At 51.8% G+C, this 26,180-nt stretch overlaps 5 protein-coding genes across 5 annotated transcripts; 2 read left to right on the top strand and 3 right to left on the bottom strand.

The window, feature by feature from the left end:
• Nucleotides 1-645: 645 nt before the first annotated feature.
• On the top strand, nucleotides 646-12,433 carry gfm1 (G elongation factor, mitochondrial 1). Its single transcript, XM_084466940.1, has 18 exons — nucleotides 646-816; nucleotides 938-1,090; nucleotides 1,243-1,375; nucleotides 1,918-2,122; nucleotides 2,706-2,822; nucleotides 2,941-3,091; nucleotides 3,667-3,821; nucleotides 4,029-4,113; nucleotides 4,463-4,600; nucleotides 4,794-4,895; nucleotides 5,011-5,067; nucleotides 5,200-5,337; nucleotides 5,661-5,743; nucleotides 9,696-9,858; nucleotides 10,445-10,589; nucleotides 11,311-11,471; nucleotides 11,754-11,807; nucleotides 11,935-12,433. Exons 1-18 carry the CDS (start codon nucleotides 742-744, stop codon nucleotides 12,064-12,066), a joined length of 2,247 nt encoding a protein of 748 aa, XP_084323066.1. The 5' UTR covers nucleotides 646-741; the 3' UTR covers nucleotides 12,067-12,433.
• Nucleotides 5,807-12,832, bottom strand: lxn (latexin). The gene is made up of 7 exons (XM_084466941.1): nucleotides 12,609-12,832; nucleotides 8,755-8,928; nucleotides 7,718-7,780; nucleotides 7,119-7,293; nucleotides 6,633-6,769; nucleotides 6,375-6,437; nucleotides 5,807-6,202 (listed from the first exon to the last, which is right to left on the bottom strand). Exons 1-7 carry the CDS (start codon nucleotides 12,759-12,761, stop codon nucleotides 6,053-6,055), a joined length of 915 nt encoding a protein of 304 aa, XP_084323067.1. The 5' UTR covers nucleotides 12,762-12,832; the 3' UTR covers nucleotides 5,807-6,052.
• A 1,185-nt stretch (nucleotides 12,833-14,017) lies between these two features.
• neu4 (sialidase 4) lies at nucleotides 14,018-17,048 on the bottom strand (the record flags this gene model as incomplete). Its single annotated transcript, XM_084466422.1, is given in 5 exon segments — nucleotides 14,018-14,311; nucleotides 14,313-14,599; nucleotides 14,720-15,220; nucleotides 15,993-16,248; nucleotides 16,848-17,048. Coding segments are annotated over 5 exon segments (1,539 nt in total).
• Nucleotides 17,049-18,307: 1,259 nt separating this feature from the next.
• On the top strand, nucleotides 18,308-21,357 carry wdr53 (WD repeat domain 53). The gene is made up of 3 exons (XM_084466526.1): nucleotides 18,308-18,363; nucleotides 19,053-19,550; nucleotides 19,997-21,357. Exons 2-3 carry the CDS (start codon nucleotides 19,059-19,061, stop codon nucleotides 20,720-20,722), a joined length of 1,218 nt encoding a protein of 405 aa, XP_084322652.1. The 5' UTR covers nucleotides 18,308-18,363; nucleotides 19,053-19,058; the 3' UTR covers nucleotides 20,723-21,357.
• A 139-nt stretch (nucleotides 21,358-21,496) lies between these two features.
• srprb (SRP receptor subunit beta) lies at nucleotides 21,497-24,672 on the bottom strand. Its single transcript, XM_084466527.1, has 7 exons — nucleotides 23,972-24,672; nucleotides 23,427-23,521; nucleotides 23,249-23,326; nucleotides 22,967-23,049; nucleotides 22,581-22,717; nucleotides 22,351-22,405; nucleotides 21,497-21,924 (listed from the first exon to the last, which is right to left on the bottom strand). The coding sequence occupies exons 1-7, from the start codon at nucleotides 24,324-24,326 to the stop codon at nucleotides 21,714-21,716; spliced, it is 1,014 nt and encodes a 337-aa protein (XP_084322653.1). The 5' UTR covers nucleotides 24,327-24,672; the 3' UTR covers nucleotides 21,497-21,713.
• Nucleotides 24,673-26,180: the final 1,508 nt, after the last annotated feature.

Here is a 26,180-nt window from a genome sequence, read left to right on the forward strand (position 1 = left end):
AGTGGAGGTTTACCTACCATACAGCGCGTGAGTCCTCCTCCCTCTGTCCGGATCCCAAAACCAGCAGCCGGAGTGGGTCTGGACGTCCTGCTTATCTGATGATACATAAGTGTGTGGTGGAGAGAGAGGAAGCACTTACGAACCATTATTACGTCAGGCTGTATCTGACTGCAGTCTGATCAATAGGAAACGTGTGAACGTGCTGGAAGCACGTTCACACTTAACAGTCCTTCACCTAACAGTGAAGGACTACATCCTGGATTGGGACGTTTCTTGTGTTTTTACTTGCAAAGACTTTCAAAGACTTACTCGGCCAATATGCTGGGACTGACTAGTTGATTGATTTAATTGTTGTTAATTGAGTTTGATAATTTAGTTGAATCCATCGATAGGTATACATTAACTTATTATACATAAACAAAATGCCCTTTACGATGTGTTCTATGCAACACTTAATATAAAGGCAAATAGTTTTGTTTATTACTTCTCACACTTGGTTACATTGGCCATTCACTTTTACTTATTTGTGGTCAAATTCTTATTGCTCGAGATATCACAAATTATCGGTCCAATTATTTAGCCCATATTATTATATCATGTAGGACGCAATGTTCGCTTTTCGCTTTCCGTAGACCCGGAAGCGTTGTGGGGTTTTGGTCCGGCGTGACTTTGAACGGTCTGACATCCAGAGTAGTAGGGGGCTGTGATCGAGGAACGACCACCGAGCCTCACACCGTCATCATGAGGGTCCTCACAGCCGGACTCAGCCTGGGGAGGAGACACCTTCTGGCTCCAGGAACCGTCACTCTGAAGAACGTAAGATCATCATCTCACAGAACGGTTATCCTTATCATAACGCTCCGTGTGCTGTCACTTACATCATCATCACATAATCACAACGACACCCGATCTAACCGAGAACTGTGCTTTATCACAGGTCCTAATCAACAGTTGTCGGAGCTGCTCTTCTGGCTTCGTTCCGAACGAGAGGATCCGAAACATCGGGATCTCCGCTCACATCGACTCAGGCAAGACCACCCTGACCGAGCGGGTCCTGTACTACACCGGCCGGATAGCGGAGATCCATGAGGTGACTGCAAGCGACTACTCCACTGTTTCATTCATTCATTCATCAAGCAGCAAGGACCTCCGACAGAGCATGCCGGAAGATTAAACTTCCTTGTGACTGCAGTCATAAACATGATTGTGACACTTGGTGTGTCGTCTCCTGGGGGGGTGTAGGTGAAGGGGAAGGATGGCGTCGGGGCGACCATGGACTCCATGGAGCTGGAGCGACAGAGAGGCATCACCATCCAGTCGGCCGCTACATACACCATGTGGAAGAACCACAACATCAACATCATCGACACGCCAGGTGGGGCTGGACGAGGAGCAGGGAGCAGGGGAGTGGGGATACAGTACAACTCACAGCCAAAAGGCTCTGGGTTTGATCCCCAATGACTGAAACCTAAGGGCAAGATACCTGCTCATTAATACCCTGTGTCACTGTTGCTTTGGATACGTCGTAAACAAACATATAGTCAAATGGTGCAAACGCACACATGTGTGAGCAGTCTGGGCAGCCTTGGTGTGTATGCTGGGAGCAGGGCTGTAGCAGGGCTGTAGCCAATGCCAGGGTGTGATAAATAGTGTGGTCAGTTTTGTTAGGGGGAGGGGGGGGGGGGGGGGGGGCGGACACAAAGTAACAAGTCTCACAATTAAGAATTTACTAATTTCTGAGAACAGCTGATTTGTTATACAGTTGTATACAGTTTCTAATTTTATTTTTATCTCTAGAAAAATGACGAGGTCCGAACCTCAGTGACCTCATAGCTGACTACGGTTATGGGTGGGAGGTGTGTCTCCTCCGGCAGAAGGTCCTAGTGGTGGTCATCCTCTCCTCTCTGCGTCCCTCAGGCCACGTGGACTTCACCATCGAGGTGGAGCGGGCCCTGCGCGTGCTGGACGGGGCGGTGCTGGTGCTGTGCGCGGTGGGCGGGGTCCAGTGCCAGACGATGACCGTCAACAGGCAGATGAAGCGCTACAACGTGCCCTTCCTCACCTTCATCAACAAGCTGGACCGCATGGGGGCCAACCCCTACCGTGCCCTGCAGCAGATGAGGTAGAGGAGGAGGCCGTCTCAAGGGACTACACGGGGGCGGGACTACACTGGGACTGTTCTGTTCGTCACCAGAACTTGATATATTGGAGTCATGCAGACAATCCTGATCCTATCCTGATAAGACTGATGAGGCCCATACAGTACATCATTACAGTCAAACTGAGACACAAGGGCTCAGCAACTCAAATATGTTATAGCTCTCTTCATAGCTTATTAAACGTTGAATTTAAAGTGAATTTAGTTTAGTTTTTCTTAACTGTATTTTGTTGGTAATTGGTAAATGGACTGCATTTATACAGTGCTTTTCTAACCAGTGGCCACACAAAGAGCTTTACAATACTACCTTACATTCACCCATTCATGCACACATTCACACACCGACGGCGGAGTCAGCCACGCAGGGCGACAGCCGGCTCGTCAGGAGCAGTCAGGGTGAGGGCGTCTCGCTCAGGGACACCTCGACACTCACGCTGGGAGAAGACGGGGATCGAACTAGAAACCTTCCGGTTGCCAGTCATCCCGCTCTACCTCCTGACCCACATTCGTTGGTAATTCGTTGCTTTTCTTTCTGTCTGGGGCTCAGAACCAAACTCCAGCACAACGCAGCCTTCCTCAACATCCCCATGGGTGTGGAGGGCAACATGAAGGGCATCATTGACCTGATCGAGGAGCGGAGCATGTACTTTGAAGGACCCTTCGGGTACGGGCTTTTATTCAGTACAACCTTCTAATAATCGCTCCTTCACAGTTTTTAGATGCTTGCGTGCTCTCCTATAGTTTCCCGTTTTAAAGCGATGGTGTTTCTTTCTCTGGTTCAGTCAAGACATCCGGTTGGACGAGATCCCGGCGGAGTACCGCGCCGAGGCGGTGGACCGCAGGCAGGAGCTGGTGGAGTGCGTGGCCAACGTGGACGACACCCTGGGGGAGATGTTCCTGGAGGAGAAGGTCCCCACCATCCTGGACCTGAAGGTGAGGCCCTCTCTGCCCACCCGGGTCTGGGACATGAAGCCTGTTCACGATCCTCTAGCTGGTTCATGATCACCACAAGCTCTGGTCCCTCTGGTCAGGCTCTCCTCAGGCTGCATCGAGGTTAACCTGCCCGTACACAGAGCTTCTTCGGTCTGGATCCCATAACACCAGCAGCCAGAGTGGGTCGGGACGTCCTGCTTATCTGTCACTCTGAGTGTGTGGTGGAGAGAGAGGAAGCACTTATGAACCATTATTACATCAGGCTGTATCTGGCTGCAGTCTGATCAATAGAGCTAGGCACTGGAAAGCAAGTTCACACTTATTGCCATACAGTGAAGGACTACATCGTGGATTGGGACGTTTCTTGTGTTTTTACTTGCTCACTTACTCGGCCAACATGCTGGGACTGACTAGTTGACTGATTTAACTCCATGGTCCTTCCGCATTCCTGGGATCAAGATAATTTAGTTAGATAGCTATCGATAGGTATGCATTAACTTAGTATAATAAGTTATGTATATATTACTATATTATAAGTTATAGTTACCATATGTCTGGTGGTGTCCCCCCCCCAGGCGGCGGTCCGCCGGGCCACGGTGCAGCGTCTCTTCAGCCCCGTGCTGGTGGGCACGGCCCTGAAGAACAAGGGGGTCCAGCCGCTGCTGGACGCGGCGCTGGACTACCTGCCCAACCCCACCGAGGTCAACAACTACGCCCTCCTGAACGACGAGTGAGCGGCACCCGACGGCTCCATGTAGTGCTTTAATGGAGAGAGAGGAGACTTTACTGAGATTAGACACACGCACACATCATAAATCACATCTATTTTCTGTTAGAGACTTTCGGTGTTGATGGTGTGGGACTAAAGGGTCGATGTGTTCGGAGGGGATTGTCGTGTTGTTCTGCACTCATGTTGTTGGTGTGTTTGATATCTCAGGGACTCCAATGAAAGCACCAAGTTACTAATGGACCCGGCGAGAGACGGCCTAAAGTCCTTCGTTGGGCTGGCCTTCAAGCTAGAGGTACACGCACACACACACACACACACACACACACACACACACACACACACACACACACACACACACACACACACACACACACACACACACACACACACACACACACACACACGGAACGACAAACCGTCCACATGCAATCAATCAGTAGTATTTCATCATCTAAAGAAAAATCTGACTTTGTACAAGCTATAATTAAGAGCTGTAAAAGTCAGCAGCCATGGATGAGAATACATGGTTAACTTCTAAAGGGAAGGGACTGAGCAGATCGGTCAGTAGAGTCAACAATGTGTCCGTGGCGGAGGTGAATGAACTCCGGGGCGAGGGGACTGAACTCTGCTCCTCCTTCCAGGCCGGGCGCTTCGGCCAGCTGACGTACGTGCGCGTGTACCAGGGCTGTCTGAAGAAGTCTGAGTACATCTACAACACGCGCACCGGGAAGAAGGTCCGAGTGCAGAGGCTGGTCCGTCTCCATGCCGACCAGCTGGTGGTGAGAGGAGGAGAGGATTCATCCACAACACTAACCCTGTGTCAGAACCCTGTGGTCACATGAGGATTGATGACAGAATGTTAAGAATAAAAGATTCATGAAGGCCATGAACCAACAACTGAAACATTACTTCTATGTACTCAGCGTTCATTGATCCTCCCATTCTCCTGGATAACTTCCTCCTCTGTTTCAGGACGTGGATGAGGTGTACGCGGGGGACATCTGTGCTCTGTTTGGGATCGACTGTGCCAGCGGAGACACCTTCTCCACCAAGACGTCCTCCAACCTCTCCATGGTGGGTCACCGTGGAGCCTGACCTGCCCCTGTAGAGATCTCGCCTTCCACAATATCACTCTAGGGGGAGAGGCTCATTGCACCAACAACGTTTTAAACCCACGATGTTCCCGCAGGAGTCCATCCACATTCCCGAGGCGGTCATCTCCATGTCCATGAAGCCCGCAAACAAGGTAACGACCCGTCACTCTACGTACGAACACACCGGGACCCCGTCCCCATCTGTAGGCCCAGCCGTCCCCCTCTGTAGGCCCAGCCGTCTCCAGAGTCCTGACTCTTCTTTACGTTGCCCTGTTGGTCCACAGAACGACTCGGACAAGTTCTCCAAAGGCATCAACCGCTTCACCAGAGAAGACCCCACCTTCAGGGTTCACTACGACACGGAGAGCAAGGAGACCATCATCTCTGGGATGGGCGAGCTGCACCTGGAGATCTACTCCCAGGTCGGCTCACAGCCTCTGTTCCCGTTAGACATTCCCAGTATTCCATCTCAAGTTGCTGCTGGCTGTAGTGCCATCTACCACAGCTATTGTTGTTCTGGTTTCAACCCCTCATCTCTACATGATTGACTACAGTTTCCACCTCCATATTTTTTAAACGTGGAACAAAAGTATATGAATAAGCAATATTGTTTTGTAATCACGTTTATTCATCAGATGTTTGTAGGTATTTTTCCAATTCCGATTCTTATCCTGGTACCAGGACATCTGTAATAATGTAAGAAACCCTATAACCTCACTGTGCCCTCCTCCTGTTCCGTCTCCAGAGGATGGAGCGGGAGTACAACTGCTCCTGTGTGATGGGGAAACCCAAGGTGGCCTTCAGAGAGACCGTCACCAACTCCGTACCGTAAGACCCATCTACCGACACGACACACGCACACACACAATGAGAACCACAGCGCAGAGAGGCTCTGGATCTAGATCTTTATTTATTTGGAAGAAGCACGATGTAGAATGTTATGTCACTACTATTTTCTTGTACATTTCCCACACGGTCGGTATGAGTCTTCAGAAGTGCATTATATTGGTAGCGAACCTCAACGGGAAGGCTGGGGCCCCGACCCTGTGTGATCTCGGTACACGCGTGCAGCAGGAGGCTGTGCTGTAAGGCGTCAACGGGGGCCGGCCGGCTGCTAGGGGTCTGGAGGAGGGTGGGCTAGTGGGCAGCAGGAGGCTGTGCTGTAGGGGCGTCGGCGGGGGGCCCAGGAGGTTCACAGTGATGGCATTTAGGCAGGAGCTCCATCTGGGAGGCCTTCACCCCGGCCTCTGGAGACCAGGAGGCCAGCAGCTTCCAGTGGATGATCTCCTGCAGCGGGACGGGAGAGAGGTTAGCCCGGCTGTATACACCGTATAGTATGGTTCCTCACGCAAGGCCGCGGGAGTACGTTGAACAGCTCCCGGGGAGAATCTGCAGCTGTACGGTGATCGGGTGTACTGTGCGGTTCACTGCAACCCCAACGTAAACGTCAGGAGGTTACCTGGGAAACCATCTCATGCAGCAGAACATCGTAGTTGAACCTCAGCTGGTTGTTCTCCGTCGCCTGTTGGTCCAGAGAGAAGGGAAACGTGTTGGTGGACCGTGAGAAGGAATTAGATTTCAGTACAAGGCGTTGTATGAAACGTCCGGCAGAATGACGTTATGGCATTAGCTGTCATCTTCATAACACCATCGCTGTTAGAAGACCAAACATGCCTCAAAGATTGGCTTTTAAGGGGGGGGTGGGGGGGGGGCTCACCAGTTGCGTGACGTTGACCACCTGAGCCATGTTGTACAGCGTGTTCTCGCTGGACTCGTTCAGCATGACGAAGCTGGAGGCCACGCCCCCCAGGTGCCAGAAGGGCTTCATGGCCGGGTCGATGTGGCCGTAGCTGTCTGGTGGTCACAGGTCACATGGGTCAGTACAGTGGTCACATGGGTCAGTACAGTGGTCACCTGGGTCAGTACAGTGGTCACATGGGTCAGTACAGTGGTCACATGGGAAAGTAAAGTGGACCCATGATGAGGATCTAGATTCTGGACTGAAGCAAACTAATACATATTTGGAATATCGTTAAAGCTCTGTCTGAGAGGTGTGTGTGTATATAAGGATGATCATGATACAGAATCATTTTAGAAAGTCAAAATAGGGCCTTTGTTTCAGTGTGTAGCACATCTATCCATCTATGCATCTATCTATATCCATCTCTATATATCATACACAGATGGAATGACGGTACAATACCTGGTAAGTTATGGCCCGACAACAGATTCTGACTCGTGTTGTACTGGTTGTACAAGGCCTCCTCTTGAGCCTGGGTGTTGATTTTTGAGTTGCCCTGACACGTGGTGGTGACCTGGGGCGGGCCTCCAGCCGGGCCCCCTGGGAACACCACCTCCGCTGTGCACCTCTCTTTGGTCTAGAAGACAAACCACAAGGCTGGGATGAAACTGAGGGACTTTCAAAACAGTTCTGATGATCCAGTGCATCTCTTCAAGTAGATAAGGCATCCATTCACATAAAGGCAACAGGGCCGCAGTTCTGCTAAAGATACTGTAGTATACTCCTACAGTGGTACCCAGTATGAAACTATGCCTTAGAGAAGGTTTGGGAGCAGGAAATGGTGGTATATAATATAATGCCATGTCATTGATGAGGCCAAATGAAATTGTCCGTAACCCAGACTCCAGGATCATTATTATTATTAAGTGAAGAACATTGAGTTTGATTTAAAGACATCGCACCGTAGATAATTTCAAACATAATGCTGACTACTGGCTTATTCCCCAGTGCGTTTCCATTGCACCTCTCTCGTGGTGTGACTATGAATCACAGGGTCTTACGTCGCTGATGCAGTCCTGCAGGGTGATGTCCAGCCTGTACTTCCTCCCCGAATCCCCCGCCGCCTGAAACCCAAAACCAGGCGTTTACTCACACTGCTCAGTGTCCCCAGCCCCCCGGGGATCCATGCTCCGTTCCCCAGAGCCCCTCCCCTGTGAATACAGAGCCCTGTTTAATAGTTGTCCCGATACTAAGTCTAAGAGCCGATCCGATACCGTCACATGACAACGGTGTGCGGTGTCAGGCTGTGTTCGTTAACGGTCGGAGGTGGAAAGTCGGAACGGGAAACACGCCATCTCCGACCTACGTGCGTTCGAATATAAATAAATATTATTATAATTATAGATTAGAAATGATCTAGTTCAGAAAAAATTATTTGTCGACGGTACGTGAACCGACTATACATTGCCGGTATCGTAAGAGAACTCTTCAATAAGAACAAGTGCTGTTAGTGGTCACAATGCTGGATGCTGTGTCGGTATATACTCGGCATCGACCCATACTCAAGCTCAGAAATCGGAAACGAAAGATTAGTATCGGAACATCTCTAGTTTTAAACCCTGCCTACCTCTGGTTCAGAAGAGCCAGGTTAAACCCCACCTACCTCTGTGTGTTGTGTTAAACCCTACCTACCTCTGTGTGTTGTGTTAAACCCTACCTACCTCTGTGTGTTGTGTTAAACCCTACCTACCTCTGTGTGTTGTGTTAAACCTTACCTACCTCTGTGTGTTGTGTTAAACCTTACCTACCTCTGTGTGTTGTGTTAAACCCTACCTACCTCTGTGTGTTGTGTTAAACCCTACCTACCTCTGTGTGTTGTGTTAAACCCCACCTACCTCTGGGTGTTGTGTTAAACCCTACCTACCTCTGTGTGTTGCGTTAAACCCTACCTACCTCTGTGTGTTGCGTTAAACCCTACCTACCTCTGTGTGTTGTGTTAAACCCTACCTACCTCTGTGTGTTGTGTTAAACCCTACCTACCTCTGTGTGTTGCGTTAAACCCTACCTACCTCTGTGTGTTGCGTTAAACCCTACCTACCTCAGCGGTGGCGCTGTGCACCTGGCTCAGCATTCCCCACCAGTAGGGGGAGCCGTAGCGGGTGTTGAGGTGGTGCAGGACCACCTGGGCTGCCCTCCTGGCCGGGTAGTGGTTTGGGTTCAGCTCCCCGGTCAACATCACAGCCTCGTCCAGAGCCGCCTGCTGCTGCTGCTGCTGTTGTTGTTGTTGTTGTTTTGGTGCGGGAGGGGGGTGGGTGGGGGGCAAAGAAGGAAGGGGATATTGGAAAGGATCGGTCAGTAATAACTAGGAGCCGGCGTGCAGACAGAGAGAGTGAGGCAGAGTGAGAGGGTGTGGGGAAGGGAGGAAGAGGTTTCCTGGAGGGACTTTGACCGTGGGGTGTGTCCAGGGAGGTCCAACTGGTCTAACGTTGGATAAGGAGTGGTCTCTGTGGGCGGACACACTTGGAGAAGAATGTGTTGACCAAACAGAAACAAACATACAGTAGTGTTACTAGAGTAGAGCAGCCTGCCTCTGGATGAAGTGAGGACACCGTTTCTCACGCCCTACACGAGTAAGACGGTACTTCCTGCTTGGGTCGTTATCTTCAGGGACCGCCCCCTTTTCTTTTAAAGAGACAGGCTTCTGCAAATCCTACAAGTTGCATGTCAGACTTTCTGCTCGCAATCATTCTCTGTACCCTCTTCCATTAGACTTATGTTAAAGAAGAAAAGCCCATAGCTTAGCATCCACATACCGTATTCATATACTGTTGTTTCTGTTTAACCCATTCCATTCCTACAAACAGTCTAGTCTGACTCTGGCCTGATGAACTAGATCAAACTGGATCTAGTCTTGACTCTCTGGCCTGATGAACTAGATCAAACTGGATCTAGTCTTGACTCTCTGGCCTGATGAACTAGAATCAAACTGGATCTCGTCTCGGGTTCCTCCGCTGAGCGTTGTTCTCCGTGTGTCTCCAGGTTCGACTTCACCCATAAGAAGCAGTCCGGGGGCTCGGGGCAGTACGGGAAGGTGATCGGCGTGCTGGAGCCTCTGGACGCAGAGGCCTCCACCAAGGTGGAGTTTGAGGACCAGACCGTGGGAACCAACGTTCCCAAGCAGTTTGTCCCCGCCGTGGAGAAGGTACGTGAGGAGGGACAGCGCTGACGTTTAGGAGACCATGAGAGGAGGCATCTGGACCTTCTGGTTACATCACCTTCTGAAGTGTCAACACAGAAGTGGTTCTTAGCCTAGCTGTCTCTGTTGTATACGGGGAATGGGTTAACCTAGTGATGGTTAGTGCTCGGCACTATGAACACCCTTACTGTACCGACAGCGATTTGTTTATTTTTCTCGTAATGTACTTATTGTAAGTCGCTTTGGATAAAAGCGACTGCTAAATGCTCTTAACGTGATTCCAATTCTGAGTCTGCTGGTTGGTAGACTAGCAGGAGAAACCTGTTTTATCTGTTAAAGAACTGTAGCTCTTCATTAGTCCCAACGCAACTCCAAACAGTTCATGTGATCATATTCGGTCCTCTTCAGAAGTTTTAAGACCTGATGGCGACAAAGAATACCGGACTTAATCCTGCTTTTAAACGGGAGCCAGACGTCAATAGAACCTTAGGGAGACCGGGGGGAGCCAATCACGGCCCAGACGTGAGGAGAACCATGACAATGATTGGACAGTGAGCCGCGTGTTCACCGGGGCCCTCCTCTCTGTCCTCAGGGCTTCAGGGAGGCCTGTGAGAAGGGGCCCCTGAGCGGACACAAGATCTCGGGGGTCCGCTTCGTCCTGGAGGACGGGGCCAACCACATGGTGGACTCCAACGAGATCTCCTTCATCCGCGCCGGAGAGGGCGCGCTCAAGCAAGGTGGGGCCGCCGCCGCCGCCCCCCCTCGGGGTCTTTGTCTTCTCATTGGCTCGTTGTCTTCAGGCCCGGTAGTCCAGGGGTCAGGGTGGTGGGACTCTCAAGCCGTTTCTCAAAAGTACGCAGACTACGTTCTCGCGGACTTGGAAGTACGTACTTGGCAAGTCCGGACTTTCAAGTACAGACTTCCGAGAACGCGAGTACGCACCTGCAATTGGAACAGCAGCGGACTCGATGATGCATTCTGGGATATTTAACGGTCCCAAGTCCACACGAGTCACCTCCGATGCGTCCTCGGTAGAACGGCCTCATCGAGAACGCATCGAGAACACTTCCGGGTTTTACGACAGTACTCGCGTACTTGGAATTGGAACAGTGCTTGGGCTACCACTGATGACGTTTACCGAGAACGCAAGTACACGAGTATGCACGAGAACGCGAATTGAGAAACGGCTTCAGAACCAGGGTTGCCAGATTGGGATATATTTCTTTCTATAAGTCTGGGGGGGGGGGGGGGGGGGTTGTGTGACTCCCAGAACCTTCGGGTCCTCATTGTGCAGGAAGTCTCACCCCACTTCCTGCTCCAGTAATGGAATCTAAACAAACAAATCGAACGAATAAACGACGCTCTAGTCGATGCTAAAAAAGTGTGACAGTGGGAAGGTCGCTCATTTATCCTCCCTCATCCCCCCCCCCCCCCCCCCCCCCCCGTCCCGGTCTGCAGCCATGGAGAAGGCCAACACGGCCATCCTGGAGCCCATCATGTTGGTGGAGATCGTGGCCCCCGAGGAGTTCCAGGGCCAGGTCATCGCCGGGGTCAACCGTCGCCACGGCGTCATCACGGGGCAGGACGGCGCCGAGGGATACTTCACGCTGTACGCCGACGTGAGTGTTCTGACGCACCGCGGCCCGGACGACCTCCGCGCCGCCGCGGCGAAGGTCTGGAGGTAGAGCGGGGGTTGGCCCGGGGGGCTGACGAGCCGGCTGTTGCCCTGTGTGGTCGACTCGGCCATCGGTGTGTGCATGTGTGGAGGAATGGTTGTGAGTCCCTTTTGGATACCGTCGGCTAAATCCCCTCCATGTAGTGTAAATCAGCCATCCGTGGTATCAACAGCACTTTGCACACTTGATTTACAAACGTGATTAACCCTCCCGGTCTCTCCTCAGGTCCCTCTCAACGACATGTTTGGCTACGCCACAGAGCTGCGCTCCTGCACCGAGGTATTGGAGCCGCTTTAACTGCACCGTCTCCTCCAAGGTTCGGCGTGGGAGTATCCCGCCGTTCTTTGGCTCTAAACGCTCGTACTGGCGTTCTCACAACAAATGTGTTTTGTTCCATTCCCCCCAGGGGAAAGGAGAGTACACCATGGACTACAACCGATACCAGCCCTGCCTGCCAGCCACGCAAGAGGAGCTGGTCCATAAATACTTGGAGAGCACAGGCCAGCTCCCTGTCAAGAAGAAAACATGGAAGAACTGAGAGGGAGTTCTGCTGCCCGGATGAACACCGGACTCTGACACCACCCGTCCCACCCACCCCCCCCGCTCCTTCACCAACCCACCCACCCTCCCCTCCTTCTGGACTCAGATGTGTCACTCACAGCATCACGTTGTACATCTTTTATCTGTTAGTTTGTCGTTTTTCCCCCCTTCGGTTTTTCTTTGTAGCAGAACGGTTGGTTAGTTCCCGGTTAGTTACCTGGTCTACGTCCAACGGGACGGTGGGCGTGAATATTTGAAGCTGAGAGTCTGATCTGACCCTGCAGCGATCTGGTTGTGTACTGTGTACAGCATGTTCTTAAGAAGAAGTGGTTACCAAAATAAAACCTTTTATGTTGTCCTCCTCAGTGCTGCTCAGGGGTGGTTTATACAACTTTGACTACAATATTAATATTTCAAATGCTATTTAAAGATTTGACTTAGCGGCGTCTATCAAACACGTCGTAGGTAACGCATTCAAATACCTAAAAAAAAAAAAACTAAACGACTGGTTAGCTCCTCTCCGTACGAAGGCTCTCTTACCCCGGTGTGGTTGATGGGTGTGCTGGTGTTCTGGTCTGGCCCCGAGTCCACCTGTACTGGCTCTGGTGTTACTGGTTCAGGCGGTACTGGTTCTGGCGTGACGGCCCCCTGGACAGCGGTGACCAGAACGACGACGACACACAGGAGCCTCATGAGTGCAGGAGACACGGCGGCGGCGGCGGCAGAGAGGAGGAACTACTGGGGGAGGCCGCTGAGGAGGAGAATGAGGCTGCTGCTGTCTGTGTGGTTATACAAGAGGGGGGGGGAGGAGGGGGTGGGGTGGGGGGAGAGAGAGAGAGAGGCTGTCCAGATCCTGCTGTCCTCCGGGCGCAGCGTCGAAAGCTATCTAAACAAACGGCTCCTCTCACTCGATTGGTCGTCGGGGTTCGCCTGCAACGCGCTGATAGTGCGAACGTTTTCTGCACAGATAAACAAGTTTGAAACTTTTCCACTGCTGATGTGACAGACGGGAAGTGAAGAACACAGATTGTAGGGCTCGTTGACTGTGACGGCCTTGGGGGGGGGGGAGAACGAAGGCCTGGAAAACTTGGGTTTGGTTTAATGTTTTTAGTCGAATTGAAAGGTTTTGGTAACTTTTCTCACAACCAAACCCTGGCGAGATAAATGATGCAATTCTCTAAGAAAGGCGACAGCTGGAGGCTACAATAACTGAGCGTGTGTGGATGACGGCCGGTGTAAGCAGCCTCACCTGGCCCAGTCTGATTGGACTCTGGGGCTGGGGGAGGCTGCACACCTGATGCACATTAAGTAATCAGTGTGCACAGGTTAGACCGGCCAGCACCACACCCACTCATGGAACGTGGAGCACCAGGCCACGTAGCGCTATCAAAAAACCTTGACAATAAACCGGTCCTCCAACACCACCAAGTCACCTGGGTGGAGTGTAGTGTCCATCTAGGAGAACTCTGCCAAGTGTGGAGATGGCTGGTTTAACCTGCCAGGTGAGGCTGCTCAAACCAGCCGTCATCCACACACACTCTCCCACAGAACAATAAGACGTATTCATACACCCAAGCCAAACAAAAACAACTAGAAGCACCTTTAATTGCACTTAATCTTTATCTCAATCTTCATCTTTATCCTCACAATAAACCAAGTAACATGGCAACGTTTCCAGACAATCCCAGAATGATTTGTTCCTCAGGTATAGAGAACATGGATGAAAACCTCAACACCCTGAACTCAAACATTATTCATGTTCCGTTTCCCGCACACTAGGCACAATATATGTTTAGCTGGTTTAAAATGCACATTTCCCGTCAAAAGTCTGAACATTAGAAACAGTGCTAGTTCTTTTGTCGCTACACAAAGCACAGTGAACCACACTGCTGAAGTACTGGAGGGAGTTTGTAAGTGTCTGCCGACGCTCATCGCTGCAGTCAGCATCGTTAGCACACGCTGCACATCCAGCTCATCTTATCCTTCTTCCTGAGAGCCAACGTCCTGCCGCCCGCCGCCACACACCCGTCGCCGTGACCCCCGCCACGGCGGCCCTGGCCCGGACGGAGGTCTGTGATTGGACCGTGGGGCCGCTGCCCCGCCCCCAGCGGGTAGCGGGAGTGGGCCGGGAGGTGGTCGATGAGCTCGTACAGCGTGAACAGGCAGAAGGAGATCTCGTCGTAGGCCGTCCGCGTGCCGCACTCAAACAGGCAGGCGAAGGCGGCGGCGGCGGGGAGGGGGGGGGGCCCCGGGGGAGGGCGGGGGCCCCGGGGAGGGGCCCAGCTCCAGGTAGGCCAGGTCCGAGTAGGCGCTGGGGCCCTCGTAGATGACCCAGGGCCCCGCCCAGCTGTCGGGGTCCCGGGGGAACGGGCTGAGGTAGAGCCCCAGGTCCCTGCGGGAGTCGGGCCAGGTGGGGTGGGAGTAGACCACCCAGGTGGGCGGCAGGAAGTTCCCGGGGGGGGACTGGCCGGGGTCCTCCGGCGCGGCGGCGGGTGGGGGTGGGGGTGGGGGCGGGGCCCCTGTGGCGTGGGCTGCAGCAGACGCAGACCGGCTGCGGTGCGCTGCGGGACGGGGGGACAGGCGGAGGAGGAGGGCGGGGGGCCCGGGGGGCCCGGTGGGGTCGGGACGTCCCGGGGGTCCGTCCGCGTCACCGCCCGGTCGCACCGAGCAGGACGTGGTCCAGTGGCGGGACCGGGCCGGGCGCGGCGAGGGCCGGGCGCTCCCGCCGGCGGGGCGACGGAGGAGGTGGACGGGGGCGGGGAACCCCACGATGCTGCCGTGGCAACCGTTGTGCGGCTCCACCAGCCGCGGCACCAGCTGGCCGGGCTGGAAGGCGGCGCCGTGGTCCAGGCTGAGCGCCTGCACGCGGCACCCCAGGGGGCTGCGGGCGTTGCAGTACAGCAGGCTGCCGCCGTCCTCGGCGTCCACCGACACCACCTGGCACTCCACGCTGTCGGGCCCCGCCACCGCCTCGCCCAGGCGCCAGGAGCTGCCGTGCGTGTCGCTATGGAAACAGAAGGAGCGCGGCGTGGTCTGGCACAGCTGGCTGAGGCAGCGGCGGCAGTCGATGTGGTAGGCGTAGGCCGGCACCAGCAGGCGGCCCGACTTCAGCTGGATGCCGTGGCCCGGGCCCAGGGCGAAGGTGGCCCACTCTGGAGGGAGGGGGGGGGGGGGGAACAGGATCGGGTGTTGGTATGGATCAATATCAATCATTTTGGCTCTAGCATGCCAAATGAATCGTTTTTTTAGTGTATGAACAGACTTCTGAGGCTTTTGAATGTTTTGAAACCAATTGTATCTTTCAGTAGTTTTTAGTGTGTATTCTATCCTTTTGTGTCCTCTGTTGAATAGTTCATTTTTCTTCCATACACTTCTCTTCCGTTTCTGCTGGTGCTAAGTGAGGCTCGTCGTCAGGTTATCATCTCCATCCTTGATCACTCTGGATATAACCTAGCATTTATATTATACGTTGTTATGAATTAGTCACTTTGGATAAAAGCGTCTGGTAATCGCTCTAAATGTAAAAGGAAAGACACACTGCAGCACAAGACACGAGTTCTTCATTGGGGAACCAAAAGTGGAATCCCTCCTGGATCCTTTAGTTCCTACTGTTGAACTAAAGGTCGGTCGTGTGGGGTCGGTCCTACCGGTAATGGTGTCCCCTCTGGGGGGGGTCGGTCCTACCGTTAATGGTGTCCCCTCTGGGGGGGGTCGGTCCTACCGTTAATGGTGTCCCCTCCCCTAGGGCCCCCTGGGTGGGGGTCGGTCCTACCGTTAATGGTGTCCCCTCCCCTAGGGCCCCCTGGGGGGGGGTCGGTCCTACCGTTAATGGTGTCCCCTCCCCTAGGCCCCCCTGGGTGGGGTCGGTCCTACCGGTAATGGTGTCCCCTCCCCTAGGGCCCCCTGGCTGGGGGTCGGTCCTACCGTTAATGGTGTCCCCGATGACCCCCTGGGTGAGGTCGGTGGCGGGCCCCCAGGTGGCCCCACCGTCGGTGCTGGACACGCAGCAGAGCCGCGTCACGTTCTTCCCGGAGACCAGCTGGAAGGACTCGGAGACGTGGCCCAGGACGGCGATGAAGAGGAGGAAGAGCGTGCCCGTGAACTCGTCGTACACCGGACACGGGTTCATGGAGCGGTGGCCCGGGAGGTGGGCGGTGCCCAGCACGCGGAGCTCCTCCCACTGGGGGGGGGGGAGGGGGGGTGGGGGGAGACGAGGAGAACATGATGAAGACGTGGCATGAAGGACGTGAAGGGAAACACGGTTTTACAAGGATACGGGATAGTCCTGTGGTTAGTGCGCCTCTCGGGCCTAAAGGTTCTGGGTTCAAATCCCATTGTCCCCTGTCTACCTGAAGACATCCTTGAGCGAGATGACCCTCACCAGACGTGTATCTAAGAAGTCCAAAACACACTTTGTACCAAAGCGTCTACATCTTAGAAATGAGTGAGGGGTAGAAATGGTCAATGGACTGCATTTATACAGAGCTGTTCTAACCAGTAGTCACTCAAAGTGCTTCACAATATTGCCTACTAGCATTCACCTATTCACACACCAAGACGACAGCCAGCTCGTCAGGAGCAGTCGGGGTGAGGATGTGTACACAGGATAAGGGAAGTGCCCTTATCCTATGAACACATCCTCTGCTTCTGCTTCTGCTGCTATCAGGCCGATCCAGGAAGAAGACTCTCCCAATAACCAGAAGAAAACATGAACAGCACATGAAGAACACAAAGACCCAACGAGGGGAGGGCTGGGGGCTGGGGGGGACCTCCACTGACCTCCACGTAGTTCTTGTAGAAGGTGCCCCTCCTCAGGACCAGCAGGTGGGCCTGGGAGTCAGAGGGGCTGAGCCTCTCCTCGCAGAAGGCCAAGAAGGAGTTGGAGCGTGGCAGGTAGAGCAGAGCCGGCACGCGGTACGTCACGCCGTTGGCCTCCTTCCGGAACAGCACCGACCGCGCCGGGAAGTACGGGGAACGCATGGTGTGTGTGTGTGTGTGTGTGTGTGTGTGTGTGTGTGTGTGTGTGTGTGTGTGTGTGTGTGTGTGTGTGTGTGTGTGTGTGTGTGTGTGTGTCTTTCAGTCACTGGTCTTTCAGGCAATGGTTCCCCAACTGTTTAAAAGAGTAAAAAAAGGCAGTGTGTGTCTGTCTGTCTGTCTGGATGAGAGAAAGGTTGAATGCCGCTCTCAGCTCCTGCTGTGACACCCAGTCCGTCTACGACAAAAAGCACAACTACGTCTGACATCCGAGTCTATTTCTTCCGCACATGAGTTGAGTGTCACACCATCGTAGCTTCTTCAAAGTGTGTTCCACACTCAAATATGGGACTGAATCTCCAGTGTAACAAAGGGTCTAAACATGAAACATTAAATAAAATAATCAAAAATCACAAGCTAGACTGGGCACCGACAACACTAACATATCTGCTTGTGGCCTCTCTGCCTGATCTCACGCCATGTTGCACGAACCTCATTTGCAAATTGCACATCATCGATACTCAAACAACTTTCTATTGAAGCAGAAACCCAAAAAGTAAACAAAATTAATTCAGTTGATGAACCGCAAAATATTACTCACAGCCGTGTTAGTGTTTCAGTGGTCGTATGAATTCACAACCTATGTGTCAGCATTTGAGCACTCTCTCTCTCCCACTCAGAGAGGGAGAGGGAGAGGGAGAGAGAGAGAGAGAGAGGGGTGAGAGAGAGAGGGAGAGTATGCTCAGTGACCCAGAAATGGACCACACTCATCGAAACTGCCGCTTTGGATGATTCAGCAGACAGCTGCCCCCGTTGAAAGGCTTGTATTGAGGGGGGGGCGGGGGGCATGGCTTGCAGGCCATATTCTTTGTACAATTAGTTGTACAGTGTCCTTCTTTATGTGGTGCTAAACGAAAGGCTCATATTGTGTGCATTAAGGTCAACATCGTGAAGCCTACTTTATAGTTTGAGGAAGCCCACAGATTTTGTGGACTTCATAATCAGTATGATTCATCAACAACTCATAGTACAATAAAGGTGATCTGTATAACCGTATTAGCAAAGATACAACATAAAACAAGACAAATACAAAATACACCTGTTTCTAGAGGTGTTTTATATTTATCTTTGTAATTATACCTTTTGTATGTCCATATAAACACAGCTACTTCAGCTATGTCATCTATCCATTAATATATTAGTAGCAGCTCTTGGACAGCAGAGCTCTGATGATGACGCGTCCAGGCAGCGCCGGGCTCTGACTATGTCATCGGCCCGCGACGCGTCTCACATGGCAGGTCTGGGACCAGAGAGCTGAAAGGTACAATGTTGTTTTATTTCACTTAACGAATGTGTCTCTTCGGCCACGGTGATGTAGTTCAGATCACCCCCTAACATGCTTTTATCCACTTATTTTGTTACAAATGCGCTAATTGCGCCCAAACGACCAAGTTAAATTGCGACATTTAACTTGGTTGTTACGTTAAATGTGAACGTTAGTTCTTTAAACCATTTATTATCTAGAATTAAACAAATATGCAATATTTCTACTTAGTTTGAAAAAGTATTTGCAAAATCATCTTTTCCGTTGAAGGATTATTAGCCATCAGGGTTGTGTCATAACGCTGGACTCAAAACAGGTAATAGCCGCAAACGGCTCTCCAGACTAGACATTCAAAGTAATCGTTAAAAATATTAAACCAGTCTACTACTACTCAATCCCTTCCTGCTCTATTTAAACTCAGAGGAAAGGGGTTCAGAGTGGCACTCACAGAAAGTCCCCAAATAACTGCGTGTTAAACTACTGTTAAACAATCTAGCCCCCATGTAGCTCCCGCAATCATAATTCAAAAAATAAAAGGAACAAAAGCTAATTCTGACTATCAGGACAGCAGATTTGATGTAATTCTTTATTATTATGGTCTGTCAGTATTTCTTTATTCTCTTAATCAGTGATTTGAAAGCGTCTGAATTTTTGACCGACCGTTTCCTCTCCCCCAAACCGTCCAGCTTACCATGGCAACCAGGCAGTGGCAGGGGGGTCACTCCTCCCCCATCCTGTGTGTGGGGGCCGCGGGGGGTCCCGAGGGCCTCCTGGCCTCTGGCTCCGAGGGGGGGGAGGTGACGGTGTGGTCCCAAGACGGGACCGTCCTGGGCCACGTCCCGCTCCCTGGCGGGGACGACTGCGCCGGCGTGGCGTTCGCCCCCGCCGCCCCGGGCCGGCTGTACGCGGCCCACGGCGAGACGGTCAGCGTCCTGGACGCCCGGAACCTCCGGGGGGTCGTCACGGAGATCCCGGGCGCCGGCGAGGAGGAGATCAACTGCGTGGCGGTGAGCGAGGACGGCGCGTTCCTGGCGGCGGCGGACGACTCCGGGGCGGTGAGGGTCCTGGACCTGGCGGAGGGGAAGGTCTGCCGGACCCTCCGCAGACACACCAACATCTGCTCCTCGGTGGCCTTCAGGCCCAGGAGGCCCGGCAGCCTGCTGTCGGCCGGCCTGGACATGCAGGCGAGTTGGCGGGGAGCGAGAGCAGAGGGGGTCTCCCCGTGGACGGTTTGATGTGTGGGTCGCTGTGGACGCTGTGGGCTCTCCTGGAGTTCAGGTCCGCCGCTAGACCCTAGACCACTAAGGTCGTCAGAGACCAATCTGTTAATAATCCCCCCCCCCCCCGTTAGTTACGATGCAACAAATGGCTGAAATCAACCCTTGCCCCAACTTTGATCACTTTTAAAACTGGTCTGAAGACTTGGATGTCTATTTGAGCTTTCTGCTAAATCTTAAATACATTGCACTTTTAGCTTTTGCACTTTTCCTACAATGCATTTTTTTACTTTGCCTTCATTTTCTTTCTCTTATTTTATTTTATTGTACGACAATGTCTTTATGTAAAGCACCCCGCGTTGGCCTCGCGTGTGAAGAGCGCAGTGTAAATAAAGTTGCCTTTCCCCTCTCAGGTGATTCTGTGGAGCCAGCAGAAGACACGCCCCCTCTGGACCCTCGGCCTGCAGGAGGTGGCGGAGGAGGCCGACGGCCGCCACGAGCAGAACGCCGACCGGCTCTTCAACCCCCCGCTGGCGCACTGCGTCTCCGTGGCGAGCTGCGGCAACGTGGTGGCGTGTGCGGCGGAGGACGGCCGCGTGCACCTGATGCGCGTCGGCGCCGGCTCCAAGCTGGAGCAGCACGGCCTCTTCAAGGCCCACAGCCAGGGCGCCTCCCAGGCCCACTTCCTGGGCTTCCTGTCCCACCCTTACTGGCTCGCCACCGGGGGGAACGACGGCCAGGTGGCGCTCTGGGACCTCAGCCGCAGCCCGGTCGTGGCCCCGGACGGGAACGCCAAACCCGGAGCACCGGCGTCCCACCACAGGAAGGCCAAAGGCCGGACGAAGGGGAGAGCGACGGCCAAGGGGAGGAGCAGCAGCAAGGCCTCGCCTCAAGGCACGGCGGCCAAGGAGGTGGAGGTGGAGGAAGAGCCTCCGAAGGAGGAGGAGGAACCGGGAGCGACGGGAAACGCAGATCAGTCGTCGAACGCGGAAGAGCTGCTGAAGTCGGGACCGCGGCTCCGCTTCAGCCACGGAGACAAGGTGAACTGGGTGTGCCCGGCCCTGCTGGGAGGAGAACCCAGTCTGGTGGTGGCAGACCAGAGCTCCAGCCTCACAGTCTACTCTCTTTCTGGACTGTAGAGACTATCCCTGTTTTGGCGAAGCAGCCTCTGCTCTCTCCTCTGGTCTTGTTCCCACTGTACATCTTGTGTGTTGGTTCTACTGCATGGAGGTCTTGTATGGACAGCCCCATGAATTGGTTGTGTGAGTGTGTGTCGAAGAGCTGCAGAACTGACTGGCAGCTTCATCTTCATCATGCAGGACTCGCGTTTCTTGATTCATTTGGTTGACCGCTGAACGTCAGTGCTACTAGAAGTCAGACCATTTATGTTCAGACCATTTATTCACAAGGAATAAACACACGTAAAACGACGACAGAACCACATTCTCTCCGGTTCCTACAAATGCAGACACTTTACAAAAGTCACAGCACTGAAATGACAACACAACCCCAGTTATGAGTTATGCAGACAGCCATGAACCATGAGTCGTTTAAAATAACAAGGCACGATCTAAAAGGTAGTCCGTCAAATACTTTGCACTTGACTACAATAAAAAAAGGAAACCAAAGTAGAATGCATTAAAACGTTGTGCACTACCAGGTGATTCTGGGGTTTACAACCTTCAGCTTTAAAGCAGTGTAAACTCTTTGAGATTGCAGATAATTACGTTGTGAAGTGGAAGTACGTGTTGCATTAAATATATCACCCATGCTGCTACGGTGTTGTCTCTTCCCAAAACGTAGGAAAGAGGTTGCTTCCTTGAGAGCTGCTTGGAGTTCGTTAGGGAAAAAGTTTATTTCTGTACTCCTGTCAAATCAAATCTAAACACAACGAAAATCCTGTCCGAAGGTCCCTACGACCTTTGCGTATCTTTACCCAACTTATATTCAGAAACTCATAATAAACATTCTGTCACCAACATCAGGCAGCTGGTTGAATGAAGACACCCACAAAGTCTGTTCTCCTCCGCCCTGATTAATAGGGCGGATGAGGAGTGAGGAGTCCAGTTCAAACCGGGTCGGCGCCCATCAGGCAAACGATGCAGGGGGTCGGGGGGTGAAGGTGGTGCTCTAAAGCCGGGCTAGGCTCTTCTCCAGGCTCTCCACGCTGGCGTCGCCGTCCTCTCCCTTGCTCCCCCGGGCGCTGACCTCCAGGAACTCCACCTTCATGGGCAGCTGGCTGAACTCAAAGTCCTTGCCCTTCTTCCCCAGGAACACGCTGCCCCCCACAGAGCCGTCCTGTGCACTGAGCATCGCCGAGCGCGTCACCCGCAGCGTGTTCCTGGTGAGGGGGGGGGGGGGGGCGTTAGAGAGGAGGAGCTTCACATGTACCTTAACATTCAGCAGACGCTTTTACCCAAAGAGACTTACAATAAGTCCATTTATCGGAAGAAAGAGAAAATATATCGCCGTCGTTACAGTAAGGATGTTCACGGTTCACTAACAATCACTAGGTTAACCCATTCCCCATAAACAGATATCTAGGATAAGATGCTACACAATGCTAAGTACTATTTTTATGTGCCAGGACGTACAACACACAATAAATGCATAAGGGGGAGGCTATGCTCTTCTTGAAATGAAGAGCGACGTGATAAATCCTCTTTATGATGATTTTCATCGTTCGGATTTACGATGAACATTTTTATCGAAATTCTAAATTGATGAGACAGTTAATCAACTATGTATAAGAAAACAATGTACTTACATTTCCTTCTCCAGCTGCTGTTGAATCAGTTTGGCTGACTTGGCCATGGGAATATCTGTTAAAAAAAAGAATCATAAAATACTGTGATTAAGAAGAGATCTCTGAGATACTCGATAGAAAGTTAGCCTGATAGTATAGAACCGAGTCTGTGACCTCCTGACAACACTTCCCGGTGCCAGTTCACATTACTCTCGGTGTGTAAGTGTAACAAGCGTGGGTTATGACATCACCTTGCTTGTTGCATGCGACCAGCACCGTGGGAGCGTTCCTGGAGACGACCGCGTCCGTCAGCAGGAAGTACAGGAACTCCGCCACGTCGCGGACCTCCTTCTGGAAGATGGCGCTGTCCACCACGAACACGATGGCTCTGAGGAGGGGGGGGGGGGGGAGAAAAGCGATTTCATACAACGGTTCACACACACGTTCACACACCGCCGGTGGAGTCGACCACGCTGGGAGAGAGCCGGGGATCGAACTAGCTACCTTCCGTTTACAAGTCAACCCGCTCTGCCTCCTGAGCTAAGCCGTTTCACTTGTTGAGATGGAAGAATGTGACGACGTCGGATCTGGTCAGAACACAAGAGTCTGTAGTGGATCCAGTGGCAGAGAAACTCACCTGGCTGCAGACTTGAACTTCTCCATGTATTGAGAGCGCAGGCTGTCATGACCGGGTAGGTCTATGAGGGTCCAGGTGTTCGCCTGCGCGGACACACACACACACACACACACACACACACACACACACACACACACACACACACACACACACACACACACACACACACACACACACACAGCTCAGTACAAAGCCTGACCTGTGCCTCAGTGTGGCGCTGAGTTACAGTTCAATGTACGGTTTAATGATTCACTCCTATAATTATTAATCCTGTTTTCCTACCTTGTCGTTCTTGGCTTTATACGGAGCGCTGCTGTCAGTGATGGAGGTCTGGGTTCTCTTGAACTTCCCCGAGAGCAGCTGAGGAAAACCATCGGGTTATTGTTGATATCTCTGCTCGTGTGTTGCTATGGAAGAGGTCTGCGTTCGGGGAGACCCCGAGGCGGGGGGGTCCACTCACCCTGACGAACAGGAGGGTCTTCCCCGAGTCACACAGACCCACCAGCAGCACCGCCGTCCGCACGGTCTTGCTCGTTAGAAAGTACTTCAGGAACACTGACAGGACATGGGAATGGTCACAGAAATGAATCTGGATTAGTGACTGTGTTACAATTCGCAGAGAAGACGTGGATTATGCGACACGTAGGCTATATGTTTGGCTGTGAAAGTGACAGCTGGTAGACCTGGGGTAACACTAAGACACGAACCCTGTTATCACCAGATAAACCACATGGATGATTCCTCCTGAACCTCAACACAATAACTCAAACCCCTGTCTTACGAGCAGTAAAATAAGATCAAACAACACTGAGCCAGGTAGCCTAGCGCCAGCTAACAAATGGGGCCTAGCTCGATGCTAACTGGTCCGAGGCTACCGAGCTAGCACACATAGCTTCACTGAACCGAGTAGAGGAGGTGAGAGAAGGTAACATGTATAAACCATCCTCTGCTCCTCTTATCAGAGACGTCGGGGGGCAGGGGGAGAGCTAGCGCGACGTGTCTCACCGACAGTGATGACCACCACCGCCAGAGCGACCACCAGGCCGATGAGGAGCCGGGGCTCCTGGTACTCCAGCTCCCGGCGCAGAGCCTCGATGTACGGCTGCAGCGGGCTCAGCATGTCGCCGTCCTCCTTCTCCTCCAGGACGCCGCCGGGGTCCGTGATGCTGTCTACGTCCATCTCTCCGAGTCGATGTGTGATGATGACGCGATGACCCGACCTGCTCCCCTGCAAACCCAGGAGGATTTGGACACGTGGGCCTTGTTGAGGACCTGCAGCGCGTCTGTTCTCCCGGCAGGGGGCAGCAGATCTCGGCTGCAGCGCGTCTGTTCGCCCGCTGGGGGGTAGCGTCATAGACATCTTATAAGTAGACGCAGCATCGACCGCTACTGCCTACTGGCGCTGACGAGACGCGGGGCCGCCATCTTGGAGTGGTGATCCGCTCCACTCAGTGTAATTCATTTGGCAGGAGCAATGAACTGTTAGCGCATTTAATTAATCTTACCTCACTGAATACCACTGATTTTCACGCGGTTTTTTGTCATACGTGTAGCTATGATAAAGGACACATGTTTTGGCGTGTTTTATTATTCATAGTTGGCTTAACAGTAATAGAATATTCTTATATGCTATAAGTGACCAAGTCCGAGATCAAAACTGGGAATATAATCCCCGAGAAGGGGAAAAAAACGGTCAGCTATTTTTAAGTAGAAGAAATAATATGATTAGGTTATATATACATATACGTATATCCTACATAAACAATGTATGAATACATTAGATATCTTAGGGACTTATAGACTGTATCTCTGTTGCTGCAGCAGCAGAGTTTATTCTGTCTTGACACTTTGTATTGATATTTTGTATTACATTCTTCCCTTAAATTATGTTTAGAGTGATTGTTTTATATGTATTTTTTTATGTATGTCGCTTTGGATAAAAGCGTCTGCCAAATACTTAAACATAAATAAACACCTGAAAGTTTTTATATCAGCTAAAACCACCAATCTGCTTCACTGGATTCAGAATAAAACCAAATTCTGTCTTACCCAACAATGTTAGTATTTCAATATTGTTACTTGAACAACTTATTCATGATTCCAATTATACTGTTAAGAAAGTATTGTCTTATACTTTGCCTAAAATTAGACAAAATAGAACATTTCCTTACAAAGACGAATGGGGCCGGGGAACTAAGTTTTAACTTAATATTTGCCTTCAGCAAGATTAAAAGTGCAAATATATCAATAAAAATTGGGAATTATACACAAGTTAACATTCAATTCAATTTATAGGGTGCCAAAACATTACACGTCTCACGGCGCTTTACAGAGTATTGAACATTCAGAGAGAGCCCATGAGTAACAGGGGCGAGGAAAAACTCCCTAGAATTGGAGATACATATAGGAAGAAACCTCGAGCAGATCCACGACCTGAGGGCCTGACCCATCTGCCTAGGGTCAGTTACAGGGCAGTGAGGTTTGTATACATGATAAATGAATAGGTTAGTTAGGTGTAGAGAATAGAACATGGTGTTTAGAGCCACCTGGGGTGTATGTTACAAAGAGGTGGGATGGTTACCTTACCAGTATGATAATGCATGAATCCCATTTAGTGTCAGAAAGTTCAAATAGTCTAGTGTAGGGATGAATTGTCATAGGGCAGTAGTGGATCGCTAGGCAGCACAGGCCAGGAATCTGGTCAAGGGGACAGCAACAGGCGATGGTAGGGCAGTCATAGGGATGGAACTTCAGGTGCGATGAGGGCCAAATACAAGGATGGCTAATGACTGGTAATGGTTTACCTCACAAGTGAGGTAAGGGGGAAGAGATATATAGAGTGGGTTAGTATTGCTATACGTTTCATGATGTTAGTATTAAGTGTATCAATGGTACTATATAGTGTTACACTATAGAGAGAAAAGGCAAGAAATGTTATATATTGATAATATGATTTATCAAGTCTCAGTTCATAGCCGGGTGAACACAGTAGTTCAACAGTAATCCCAAAAAATACCCCATTCCAGTTGTCAGGTAAGTGTGGCAGGACCTTTTCCTGTTTATCACACATTTCACGAAGGTGGGCTACACAAAATTGGGTTGGAAAGCTAGACTAGCTATACTGTATAGCCACTGTCCATCTGATTGTCTAGTTAGCTAATATCATCATACGTGCTTTTACTGGCTTGATATTCGCTGCTATGGTTAAGGTTAG

The sequence above is a fragment of the Micromesistius poutassou genome (assembly GCF_964030765.1).
Source record: "Micromesistius poutassou genome assembly, chromosome: 4".
Lineage (NCBI taxonomy): Eukaryota > Metazoa > Chordata > Actinopteri > Gadiformes > Gadidae > Micromesistius > Micromesistius poutassou.